General features: G+C 41.7%; 1 protein-coding gene across 1 annotated transcript in view; it reads right to left on the bottom strand.

The window, feature by feature from the left end:
• Nucleotides 1–957: 957 nt before the first annotated feature.
• The window catches only part of foxk2b (forkhead box K2b), a 28403-nt gene continuing 15874 nt past the window's right edge, over nt 958–13486 (bottom strand). Inside the window, exons 2-9 of the mRNA XM_079645443.1 lie at nt 11309–11503; nt 9783–9936; nt 9012–9158; nt 8699–8892; nt 6802–7004; nt 6345–6587; nt 3882–4082; nt 958–2470 (exon numbers count right to left, since the gene is read on the bottom strand). Coding sequence (XP_079501569.1) covers nt 2280–2470; nt 3882–4082; nt 6345–6587; nt 6802–7004; nt 8699–8892; nt 9012–9158; nt 9783–9936; nt 11309–11503 — 1528 coding nt within the window. The 3' untranslated portion in view covers nt 958–2279. The remainder of the gene's footprint in view (nt 2471–3881; nt 4083–6344; nt 6588–6801; nt 7005–8698; nt 8893–9011; nt 9159–9782; nt 9937–11308; nt 11504–13486) is intronic.

The raw sequence follows: 13486 nt of genomic DNA, 5'->3' as shown, positions 1-13486 counted from the left end.
CAAGGTTGCTTATGAGTTTCACCAAGTATCAATGAAGTTTATATTAACCTTTAATAATACATTATCTTTTTTTTTGTTGGTTATATTTTGGATTTTAATGTGAGGACGTCTGCAAACTCCTGTTTAAAGTGGACAAATTATCCTCCTTTTCAGGTTCATATTAGTATAGTGTATCTCTACTGACATGTCTCCATGCTTTAATGTTCAAAACTCTTTATTGTTCTCATACTGCCTGTGCTGCAGCACCTCTTTTCAGCCTCTGTCTGAAACCAGAGCCCAGTCTGCTCTGATTGGTTAGCTGGCGGGCAAACACAGATACTGATTAACTGGGAACAGGGTGTTCAAAAATGAATTCTATATATTCTTATAAATTATGTGCTAAGTGGCTAACAAAGTCAGGTTTATTGCTGCACATCTGCTCAGAGCTTTATCTGAATCTCCTGTAGCCTCTAATGTATGGAAACACCTTTGGCACCGCAGCTTTATTTAGCCCATCCAACACAAAGGAGGAACGTTGGGCGGGGTGCAAACTGAATAATTGTTCTTAAGTCGCTGGGAGTCTGTTTATCGAAAAACACATCAACGCTGAGAAACACTCAGAGAGCAGGGACTCTGTAAATAAACTCTTCAATTTCCACTGAATCGATTTCAGGGTGTTGATGTTAAAAGAGTATGATTCCGGTAATGCTGTTGTGAAGAAGAAAGAGTGACTTGTTCAAGTAAATGTAGATTTTTAATCCTGGATATGTGCGAGATGGATCATACTAAAGCATAACGGATCAATTTAGGAATAAAAATGTGTGCCAATTTAACAATGCTGCTACATCAGAATTCATAGAAAAAAAATTCATGGGGCAAGTTATATGGTTCTATCTGGTGCAGTATAGGAGCACACTGCCCCCTTGTGGAGTGGAGCAGCAATTACACCAATAAAGCAAAATGTACCGATACAGAAAAGGGCTTTAAATTAATTTATTTAAAAAAAAGCATTTCTCCACTTAAGCAGAACAAACATCAATTTTTTTCTTCTTTTACTATTGTTTGGAACGTGTACAATCAGAAAACAGACTCGCCAGGTCGCCGGAACAGAGTAGTAAAATAATCAAGCAAAGGTGGGGGGAGGGGGGTCTGCCAACACCACAACGTCAACACAGCTGGGAGGGACGAGGAGGAGGAGGAAAACAAAAAAGAAGGAGGAGGAGGAGAAGGGAAATGAAAACACAAACATTTAATCAAGTGCAGGTCTGGTTTGGACAAAGCAGGTCTTTTTTCCTCCGTTCAATTTACAGTTAACAACTCTCATGTTGTCGGATACATGCAAAGGTCAACATCTGGAACTACACATGGAGAGATTTCATATGCTTATATCGGTTATCTGTGCAAGTATTAAAATATGTAGGTATAACTAAGCAAATTTTATATGGATATGTCAGAACGAGGGGGGAAAAAGAAACAAATATTACGAAAAAAACTAATTACACTGTTTCACCGAACAGAAAAAGGAAGTCCACATAAAAAAAGTGAGATTTCTAACTTAGTTACCGAAATGTCGTCGACCTCATTATTTTGTACGCTTCCTTTCATTAAATTATTACTTATCTAGATAAATGAAAATACATTAAAAAAAAAAAAAATCCTATGCTCCACATTTGAACAACAAAATACTGCATATCTACGTACAGCTGCGATTAAGGAAGGTCAGTATTGTGAGAGGCTAGCTGCCAGAGTTTCAGGATTATTGGCTCCGAGTTGATCCCTTTCTGAATGCGTTGACCGTTTTTCATTTATTTTCTTTAAACCTTTGAATGCTCGTCGTACTCGTCGCTTGGTTGCTTCGTCCCGAGCTGCCCCGACAGGAGGGGGGTGGGAAGGTGTGGTCTCCTCTCTGCTCTGAGGTAGTTTCGACAGAAAGGTGGTGTTCGGCCCCGAGCTCCGTTAGGGCCGCTCCAGGTCAAAGGTCAGCTCTTAAGGGTTAATTGTTGTTAAGGCTTCCTGTGGTCTTGGTTTAGTCACTCTCCTGTTTCAGTGGCTCACAGGGGGGACACCTTTGAGTTCATCTTTCTTTATTTTTGTTCTCAACCCACATTCAAGTCTTTAAAGGGGTGGACATTATCATTTTTTTTCTCATGTTGCTCTAGAACAGAAAAATGAAAAGAATCCTCTCAGTTTGGCACCTCAGGAGTCAGTGGTTGAAGGAAGAGAAACGAAACAAAACGACGGGGACGAGAGAGAGAAGGTGGTGGTGGGGGGAGGGGGTTGTGTGGTGTGTGTTGTACAGACTAGTTGTGGCCGGGGTCGTTAGCTGCCGACGAGTCTGAGTCCGCCGGGGTCGAGGCTGCCTCGTCCTCTGATTTGATGCGCTTGGCGTCCGGCTGTTCACTGGCCTGCTGCTCCCCGTTCTGACGCTTGGTGGGGAGGGAGGCCGAGGCGGAGGCGTGGGCCGCCAGCAGGTGGAGGGGGCTGGCCACAGCTGGAGGGGAAACAGATGGGAAGAGGGGGGTTAGCCGTGGAAGTCCTTGTGTGGTTAACCAACATCTGTAAGCAAGAAGCCTGTGGGAGCTGTGGCTTTCTGTGATTCAGTGGAGGCAGAGAAAGTTTTAAATTGTGTCAGAGTACTGCCTTAAATATTAGGGTGAGTAACAATCCCACTAATATTAGGTCATGAAAACTAGAGTGGAAAGCAGAAGTTCATTAATCAGTCGGTTTAATCTGAACACTTTTTAGAAAGGCCCCTTTTGGCTTTTTGGGGTTTTCCCTTTCTTGTAGTGTGCTATAGGTTTGTTTGCATGTGAATGCTCTGCGAAAGCTAGGATCCCTGTGTTCCATTCAGAGGGAGTTTTTCTCCCACACACTTATTATTTCTTTTAAAGTTCAATAAATGGCTGTTTTCAAAGTCAATGAATAATCGTATTTAATAATCATGATATTAATTATTGACCAACACAATCGTGGTTATTGCCATAATCGAGCAGCTTGCTTGTGTGTGTGTGTGTGTGTGTGTGTGTGTGTGTGTGTGTGTGTGTGTGTGTGTGTGTGTGTGTGTGTGCGTGTGTGCGTGCGTGCGAGAGAGAGTAACAAGAGCTATATTCAGAGCTCTGCTGCCTTGGCTACATTATTTCATCGTTGCTGTTGTATGATTGGTGTTTGGCTACGGTATTTAGCGTCTACAGCACCTCTGCTTTTAGGGTTGCCGTAGACCCAAACGTCGCCCGGAGGTCCCCCGGTCTTGCTGCACTAGCTAACGCTGCACTAGCTAACGCTGCACTAGCTAACGCTGCATTAGCAAAACAAACGCTAATTTCTTTTGCAAAAGGTGCAGCGGGCTTCAAACACGTTCCCTCCACTGGTTTCAACCAAGCACTAAATTAGATGTTTTCCAACCAAATACGGTTGAACTTACACTTCCCCATATTTATTTGTAAGTAGATTCGAAGATACCTGAGTTTCTGACTGCCGCTAGCTGAAGCTTGGTTGCTAGGTTACTAGCTGGGTGTTCTCCAATAAGGGGCAGGTGGAAACAAAGTTAGTGATTACTGGTTCCATGTTGATTTAATTCAATACAAATTGTTGGGGGGAACTGAAAGGCTCTTACTGTACTGGTTACTTTGCAGCCCGGACATTTTCCCCAAAACACATTTTAGACGCTATCGCAACACAGAAGTACCTTTCAAATCATATTTAAGACCTTTCTTCTTTTTTTGGTCATATTTAAGACCTTTTTAAGGCCTTACATTCAGATTATCAAATGTAAGACTTTTTAAGACCCCGCGGGAACCCTGTTAATATAAACTATTCAGCGTATACATGATGTATACTTTCTTAATAATCAACATATAAACCCTCCATGTTCTCTTCCTGCTTGTCGTAGCGTTGCTTCTCACCTGAGCTGGTGGCTCCGTGGATGGCAGTGGTGACGCTGTGGGTGCCATTCTGTGTGATGGCCTTTATGGGCAGCTGGTGTTGACCCATGGGTGCCTGCTGCACGATGGTCACAGTCTGCAGCGAGCCACCGGACTGGGAGCTCTGGATGATGCGACTGGAGCCGCCTATAGAGGTGATGGTGGGAACCGTCTCCACTTTAACTGAGACACAGACATTTCAACAATAACTTCAGGGAAAGAAGGTATTCTAGTTTAACAGTAAGAAGAGGAATTGACAGTTAGGAAACCAGCAGTAGTATGATTAATTTAGTAAATTAAAGACGATAAATAATTGACTAGAAAGGAGCTACATCTCACTCAATAATCCCTCCAGGCTCTCTTACAGTAAAGATATGGTTAAAGCTAACAAGCATGTGAAAATAACATTAAAGATAGCAAACATGTGGATGTATATCTTGTATCATGTCTTAATTCAGAGGATCATAAAATCAGGTCCGGAATTAATCTTCAGCTCTAGTTCGACATGAGACCAAACTTTTCTATGAATGAAGTTTTAGAGCCACTTTTTATGCTTCACTAAAATTGAATAAAGGTTCTAAATAATAAAGTATTTAAAGTATTTGTTTCCCATATAACAAGCTAAGGTTTTCTGTATTAGCTTTCATTGAAAATGGATACATAACCAGTTATTATGTTTGAAATTATACTTTTTGTCCTCGTTGGTGAATGTCTTTATCTAGGGACACTAGACTCAGGAAAATGTTCCAGCCAAGAACATGAATGTTCATGTGAAAGCTACAGATGCCAGCACGGCTTTTGTATCGACTACAATATTTTTATTATGGTACCAATAATGTTGCCCTCCGAGGGCCGTACAAATTATTGAACTCAACCTCTGCTTAAAAAAACTAAAATCACAGCCCATTCATTTGGCCTTTCTTTCATGCTGTGCAAAGAAAAAGCAACCTCTTAATCCAGATATCTCACCATGACTCGCGCATGCATGCACGTACGCACGTGCACGGTTGTGGCATGGCCACCAAAACAGAAAGATATGGACACAAGATGTGTGCAAATGTATTTAGTATTCTATCCATGTGAACATGATTTAAGTCTGGGGGGGACTTAACCTCCTCTAGGGGGGTCCGGGGGCATGCTCCCCTGGGAAGATTTTTTTTAAATATTGAAGTTAAAAGCATCAATATGGTGCACTTAGAGAGCAACATGAGGAGTTATATGGATACATCTCTCAACACATATGAAACAGAACTGTAAACAGATTTACCTTTTGGATATTTTACAAATCACTCCCCTTTTAAACTCTATTCTTGTTATTTTTAACAACTTTTTTTTAACTGTCATAAAGTATTTTATACCTGTTTTTCATGTAGTCTCTAATGTCTCATTAATAACTATAATGATCATATCAAGGTGTGCCTTAACCTCACTGAGCTGAGGTTATTTGAGCCTCTCAGGAGAGAGCTCTCTTCCACCTGGTTGTAGAAAAGCTCTTTAAATTTGTTAGCATAGCTAGCTAACCAGATGCTAACAACAGATCGCCACTGTGCTTACAACTAAAGACACAGCCACGCAAACACTGCAGCATGTGTACGACTCCTTATGGGTACTGCAATATTTGAAGAGCTGGAGCGGCGTTCCAGTGCTCTCCGTTACTCCTTTCAGACGAGACATAACCACGTGAAGACAAGTTACGCTCGTGTTGTGTTCAAGGAACCTGTCCTTGGCCAGGAAAAACAGTCACTGGCTAGATTTCTTCTTCTTTTTTGAAGTGAGAAGTTGTTCGTCCGTCAGTCGGACTGACTCCAACCCCCCCACCCCCCACCCCCAAAAATGAAAACTCTTCGGTTCCCCACGAATTACACAAGTCACCCAAATCAGCGTTAAAAAGGCGGGAGGCGCCGAAAAGCGACTAATTTGTATCACTGATTATATCTAGCTTTATCACCACTGTAAAGAGTCTTTGAAGACTTGAAAAAGCGCTTGGAAATTACATTTATTATTATTATGATTATAACTTAAATGAAATGTTATACCTGGAAAAACAAATACAGGACAGAAAATAATACATAGAAAACTATAATAAAAAGAGATGAATGGAAGAGATGGACGAAATAATTTCAATGAGAAAACTAAAGGTTTTCTCAGGTTTGAAGGGATTGATGTGGAGGGAGTCCAGTGACAGGTGATAAAACCGCGCGCACCAGAAGTAAAGGGCGTTGTTTATGGTGACGCTGGAATGAACGAGGACATCCCAATTAATACCTGAGGACTCCTTTGTCCTCGCGTCTCTTCCTCATGTCTTGCGGAGGCAGAGCTAAGACGCAAGGAAGGGACGCGAGTGAGGGAAAGGAGGAGGCAAAATAATTGAGATGAACTCCAGATGTGTGCCAATTTACAAAATGGTGGTGGATAACAACATTACCCAGCATGCCCCTGCCTCACCTTTGAGCCCTGTGTGGTCTCCGTTCTCCTGCAGCTCGCCCTTGATGATGGTGGCTGGCTGGGCGAGTACGGCGGAGCTGATGCAGCCGGCGGGGATCTGCTGCAGGACATGCACCGTCTGCATGGCCGGCTGCGAGCTGCTGGTGCTCACCGGGGAGGCCATGGTGTAGGTCACTGGCTTGATGCTCTGAGGTAACTGGCGCTGGACTGCTATGAGTACCGGCTGGTTGTTAACAGGCGTGCCTGGAGTAGAGACAGAGAGGGACACAGGGATATTTAATATACACATTTGTTTATTTGAAATCATGGAGGTAACTTATATTATTGCTTCCAACCGCTTTTTAGGAGTAAAATTCAGACATGTTCAAAGTACCTAAACCAAAAATATCCAGTGTTGAAGTCTCTATAGTCACTCAAGTTGTAACTACAAATGCAATTGTGAAAAAGGGTTTTATACCTGGTGTGTTTTGTGCAAAGCGTGCTTCCTGGATGACTGCCAGTTTGGGCTGGACCACCGTGGGAGTGGTCGGGGCAGGGGCCGAGGTGGTCTCCATCTCCAGGGGGACGGGAGAGCCCTCTCGTGAGAGGCTATCAGGAGTCTGGACGCCGCTGGAGTGAGCGGAGAGGACGCCCGAGTGATTGGGAGACACTGGGGCACTCCTGAGGGTCAGAGAGAGGAGGGTTAACCATCTTACAGCTATATCAATATTTAACAGTTATTGAAGAGGTGTAGGCCTGTCGCGATAATCGATAAATTGACTTATCGTACGATAAATAAAAATGGACTTGATAACTTTTCTGAGCTCGATAAATTGCCGTTTACATGCGTGTTTGTTTACATAAGGATGTGACCAGCATTTTAGCTAGGAGCGCTGTGGCTGCCAGACGAGCTGTGGCTGCCGTCCATGCGCGCTGTGAGGGGTGGGGCTGACACACAGCCAGGTCAGGACACTGTGTGCACGTACAGCAGCGTAGCAGCCAAATTAATAATATAGCGACAAGCGGGAGACAACGTGTGACTTACTCGCGGGGAATTTAAAATGAAATGGGTTACAAAACCTACACATCTCGATTCTCCGGTGTGGCAGTATTTTGGATTCAAGCCAAATCAACGAGGCCAAACTACGGACTTGAATGAGCCGGGCGGTGTGTCGCATTTGTTTAAAAAAGGTAGCGACAAAAGCAGGCAATACCACGCATTTTAAACTTCACCTAAAACACAACCACTCCATTCCGTTTTCCCAGCTGGTAGCAAACACGGCAGCTGGAGATGGAGAGCCCCCACCTTCCCGACAGTTTACAATCAAAGATGCATTTGCCCGGCAATGCAAACATGTTGGTGTTCCTTGCTCGAAAACTTCGAAAAACAGATTTGGATATGGCCTGTTGAGGCATCTGGGTCTTTGTATGGACAGTGGACTGTACACATGACTGTTGTTTTAAGGAGATTTTTTTTGCTTGTGAGACAATGTGTGCTCATATTGATTGATTTATATATATATATATTTATATATATTTATCTATCCATCTATATAGAGATGGATAGATAGATGGATTGAGAGCTCTGTTTTCCAGCCTGAGTCTATTTAATTTATTGTTTTGGTTGTGTGTGATTTAATTAATTTATTATAATTTAATTAATTTGTTTTATTTATTATATATCATTTATATATTTTAATATTATTTCACATTTCATTTGCAATGTTGAATGTTCAATACAAATTTCTGTTTGAAAGGATGTACTAGAATTATTATGATATATTATCAGTATGTCAGTGGTCTAAAATGGTCTTACAATGGTGCCGACAATATTATCGTTTATCGCAATAATTTCCAGGAACATTTATCGTCCAACAAAATTATTTATCGTGACAGGCCTAAAGAGGTGGTTAAGATTTTGTTCAGTTTGAAGCTGACCTTCATGTGCACCATGAGTGAACATCAATGACATCAAAAGCAAACCATTTTTATAGTTTATGGACAACAATGAAGGAATATTTGAGAGTGGGAGCAATTTCTGGTAGTTTTTTTAGTAAAATGTTTTGATAAATGAAGTACTGGACCCTGGACATGTTTTTAAATGTTGCCATATAAGGCTTTAGTGAAATTTAATCATTTTATGCTTCGCAAGTCATTTATTTTAAGCAATGTATCTCCAGCATGTTTTTATCAGAACAAAATTAAAAAAGGTGATCTTTTATTTATAAGAAATGTAAAAAAAAATAAAAAAAATAAAACTACAATTAGTAATACAAAATAAAAAAAAGTGTGCAAATGAATGCTACAGTTAATGAATGATGGTGTGTATGACTAAAATCTTGAGTGTGTGACAGTGGGATGGGATGAGAGCAGACCTGGAGGAGAGGGGTCCGTGTGGGGTCCTGAAGCAGGGCACACCCCGGGGCCTTCGTTTCCTGAAGGCCTGCTCGATGAGCTTGCCCTCTGAGGACGGGTCTATCCTCCAGAAGGAGCCTTTGCCCGGCTCCTCCTGCGACCGCGCCACTTTGATGAAATAACGGTTCAATGACAGGTTGTGTCGAATAGAGTTCTGCAGCAGAGGAGAAATTGTGTGAGGGTGTTGCCGTGAAAATAAAAAAAGTATTTTTGATGATGCATTTGTAATTCTTCTGAGCAGGTTCTGGGGCAGAGACCCTTCAGAGGACTCACCTGCCAGCCCTTGTCTGCAGTCCTGTAGTAGGGGTAGTTCTTTGTGATGTGATTGTAGATTCCGTTTAGTGTGAGCTGCTTGTCTGGAGCCAGTGTGATGGCCTGGACTATCAGCTGTGCATAGGAGTACGGAGGTTTGGAGTCATCCTGTGGAGCAGAGGAGAAATTAATATTTAAGTATGAAACAAACATAACAAAAAAAGTATATCATTTTTTCAATTCTCAGTTTAAAGATGTGGATTTAATGCCATTTTTAGTCTTGTGGTTATTGTATTACTAGAGTCTAAAAACACTGCCAAACTAGATATTGTCTATGAAATGTTAGGCATAATAGTATAAAACATCTAGTATATAAGATTTTTGTCAGGTACAATTCAGTTTTTGCAAAAAATAACAAAGGTTGCTGGACCAAAATATAGCCTTTATTAGTTTGAGGGTAGAGATGGCGATATGTTGTTATAGCTTGGAGCTGAAATGAATCATTTAATTGATAGAGAAACCAATTATCAAACATTCCGATCATTTACATTTTTAAAGAAATCTTTCTAAATATTTGATATTTATTAGTTCTGTCTTTTTAAACTTGATAATCTGCCATTTATGCTGGACTATAGTTTTTAATATTCTGACGATGCAAAATGATAAGATGAAACATCAAATTATATAAGATAGTATTGTGATGAAACTTTGACCCGTGTCACAAACTGAGGGTCAGCTTTGATGCAACCCCCCCCCCCTCACAGAGGGATTGTCCTGCGGTCCCACTCTCACCTTGGGACTGTCCCCTCCAGAGGCGTCTTTGTCGTTGTCGGGCTGGGAGTTGTCATTCATGAGCTGCAGCTCTGCAGAGCTGACCATGCGGCCCCCCATCCTGTAGCTGGAGGAGCCTGCGCCCCGCGGGCTTGAGGGGCATGAATTAGCAGCACTGCAGGAAACACAATAACAACCGTGAGATGCAGAGACATTTTTTTTAATATTTTCAATACTTAATTCGTTTTAGTCTCATTTAGTTGTTTATTAGGTGCTTCCATCGGAAATATAGCTAGGCTATTATATCCCAGAAGAGGCACAGTTAGAGTAAGCTCAGTCTGTGCTGCAGAGGCACGCTTTTGTCCCACATCTATGCAAATTGCCTCACCTCTCAAACACTGCAGTCATTTAAGAAGGCACTATCAGGCCTTAAGCAACAACACATACCAATCTTAACCAAGTCCAATTATCTATTTGAATAACCCAGGAGGAAGAGACTTAACATTAAGTCACATTTACATATTTTAATGTTTATTTCAGGACTCAGGGGACTGTGGAGAAGTTGGTACACAACACAAAGAAGCAGCAGCGCTGGACTGTGCTACACCTGGTGCCGCTTATCTTACACCAACTGCTCATTTACAAAGAGAAAACACATTATATCATATAACCTTGAAAAGGGGACCTGTATGACAGAAGAAACCTGGTTGGTTTTTAGCCATCTGGCTGAGATCAGAGGGTTGAAAGGATAAGAGAGTCTGAGATGGAGGCGCCCTCCCTCTCTGAGCCCTGCAGTCTCTGAACTAAGCCTAAGCTGATCACCCTGCAGGGCCATGTCAAGGTCGGCTACAGGCGGAGAGGGAGGGACCACCGAGCACTGATCTCAGGTGTTAGAATCAGAAAATGGTACGTTTACACAACTGAAGAAAAAAAGGGGAGAATTTTCATCATCCGGGTATTCATAATTATCCTCTATGGAAACTTTAAAAGGTTTTCAAAAACAATCGAAAACCCCGCAGTAATTATCATAAAAGAAACAGCTGAGCCTCAACATTTATTTACCTTATATTTGGGCAGGGGACTTTACTTTTAAATATTAACTTATTTAAGATTGTTGAGTTCACTAAAAAGGATGTCCTGTGAATATGTGATGCAATGCCGACATTTGTTTAACATTTCAGGTTAGGGGAGTCCACTAGAGCCATTTTAAGAGATTCTCAGGATAACATAGTGAATGGCAATTATTTTGGCCAGGACTCAAATGTTTCATATTCTTCAGCCCAAAACATGGGGCCAATGGTGCCCTTGTACCAAGGCTGAAGCCTTAGCTGTAGCCCGGTTTAAAACAACTCTCTGCGAGGAAAAAAGACAAATAGGCCAAAACAATTATCTTAAAATAAAAAGTAGGAGGCAAATTAATGCTAAATGACCTGGCAAGTAGACAACTCATCTAAAGATACATTCTAGATACAAATTGTTGTTGGTATTAGGAAAAGTTCTTCCTGCTTTTAGCTATGGGACACATAACAGTTTGCTGAAGGGCGTACCTAATGGTGCCAGTGGGCGATGGCAGGGGGCTCATGAGGTGAGCGATGTTGTCTGGAATGTTGATGGTCAGCGGGGAGATCATGGGCTGTACGGGCTTCACCGGAGACTCTGGAGCTTCACGCTTCACCTTCTTCCCGCTGGACAGCGCTGTGAACGTGATCTTGATGTTTGTGCTGGGAAACCTGAAAGTGCACCTGCAAAACAAAACAAGACACAGTTTTAAAAGAGCTGGCAAGTGAGGAAGAGGTACCCGTCAATCATATCAACATTACGAAGGCAAATCAGTGAGCGTTAATAACCACATATAAACCTCAGCCGACGGGCTCTAATTAGCGGAGAGACAATGCGCAAGTTAATTACATTTGAATACTGATGCAATGGCTTAATGAAGCTCCCTTCTACCTCCACACTGATGGAAATATTTAGTTTGTGCAGCTTCTAACTGCAAATGATCACAGTACTGCACATTATTACACTGCAGAGGACAAAAACACAGAGCTATTACTCACTGGAGTACCGGCGAGAAATAAGCAGAGGGACACAAATTAAGACACCCTAGTCTCAGCACCATGTACAAAATCACAATGCTTGCATTCAATTGTATGTTAACTCCTCTTGTGTAATAAATAAGGCTGCAACAAATTACTTTATTGCAAGTACTTAACTTGTGCTAATGAACGCTAAACAATAATAGTGATTTATTCATCAAGTATAAAATGGTCAATATGCAAACGCTTTAATGCCATGTTTATTTAATACTTATTTAAGACCCGAAACCAATTTGGAAATGTTTGTTATGCTACTATGAGGGTTATTGGCATTCAAAAATGAAAACAGAAACATTTCCACAAGACACCTAGCGTCAGTAAATCAGGGTCGGGCCAATAAGAGCTTATCACAAATGTACAGTATTGGTATAAAAGTCTGTTGATAAACAACTATACACAAAACGGTAAAAACTCAAGTTTCAAGTCTAAGTATGTTGCTAAAAATGCCCCATATCAGTTAGACTATCACAAATGAGCTGTGAGGCAGCAGAGTGGCCGCACATGAACCAACAACATTGTTTCAACGGCATAATGGACAGGATTAAGCATCATGGGATGCCTTTGAATTCACATTAGGGCTGCACGATATTGAAAAAAACTGACATCGCGATTTCCCCCCCCCCCCCCCCCCCCCGCGATATATATTTTGCGTTTTTTTTAACTATATTTAACCGGATGAAGGTATTGTCCTCCTGTGCCTCGCACATTTTTTACCGGTGTTTTGATGGTCTGCAAACTAGCGGGGCGGGGCCTGCTGTGATCTGATCAAGAATGATTGTGATTGGTGGTTTACGGTGCATGCAGAGCCTGCATGTCACTCACTCAAGTACCCCTGACATGAAAGCTGCGCAAGTTTTCCTTTTGTAGCAAGCAGCCACAGCAGCCCTGCTGCTGTACTGGCTTGTAGTTTGTTTGTAGCATAACGTTAGCGTTTTGCTTCTGGCGACTAGATTTACGATTAAAACAATTATAAAAGTAGGGTTGACATGTGGAGATTATCCGGCTGAACAAAACGTGATCCCTCTCTTAAATGTGTGTCAACCACAGACCTTATTTCGAGCTATTTTCCAAAATCCTATGGAGAATTTGCATTGGTTTTTGAATAAGGAACCGAAAGAAGTTTACTTCCGGGTTTAAGGACTGCGGCTCTCTATTAGGAGTGAGAGTGACGCGTAGCCAAAACCGGAAGCTGCATAGACTCTGGTGGCTACCATTAGCAGCTAACTTTTGTGCTCCGATTTTTACATAAAAATTGAATTATGGATTATAAACAATTGCTTCAAAGCCACAGATACATTATTAACCTATGGATCAACCGATTCAGCCGCGTTTTTTCTCATTTTAATGCCATTGAACACGTCCTTTGATCAGATTGACAGCTACGGTGAGACGATCTCCCGTAAAAGCTCCGTGTTGTGATGTCTGTTTGCTTCCCCTGTCGCGAGATCGGATTGCTTAGTGATGATACTATACTTAAATAATCTGTGGAGTCTCAGCTTTAATCGGATAAATTGTATGTTCAGTTTCGATAAGTAATAAGGGTATCTTTATTTTGAATTCTGTGCTAAAGTGCGTTAGCATTTTTTTTTTTTAAATGAATAAAACCGCACGTCCCTGCGGTGTGAATAT

Source organism: Notothenia rossii, assembly GCF_949606895.1.
Source record: "Notothenia rossii genome assembly, chromosome: 8".
In the NCBI taxonomy this organism is placed as follows: Eukaryota; Metazoa; Chordata; class Actinopteri; order Perciformes; family Nototheniidae; genus Notothenia; species Notothenia rossii.
The sequence above is the reverse complement of the archived record's forward strand: the minus strand, read 5'-3'. Positions and strand labels throughout refer to the sequence as shown.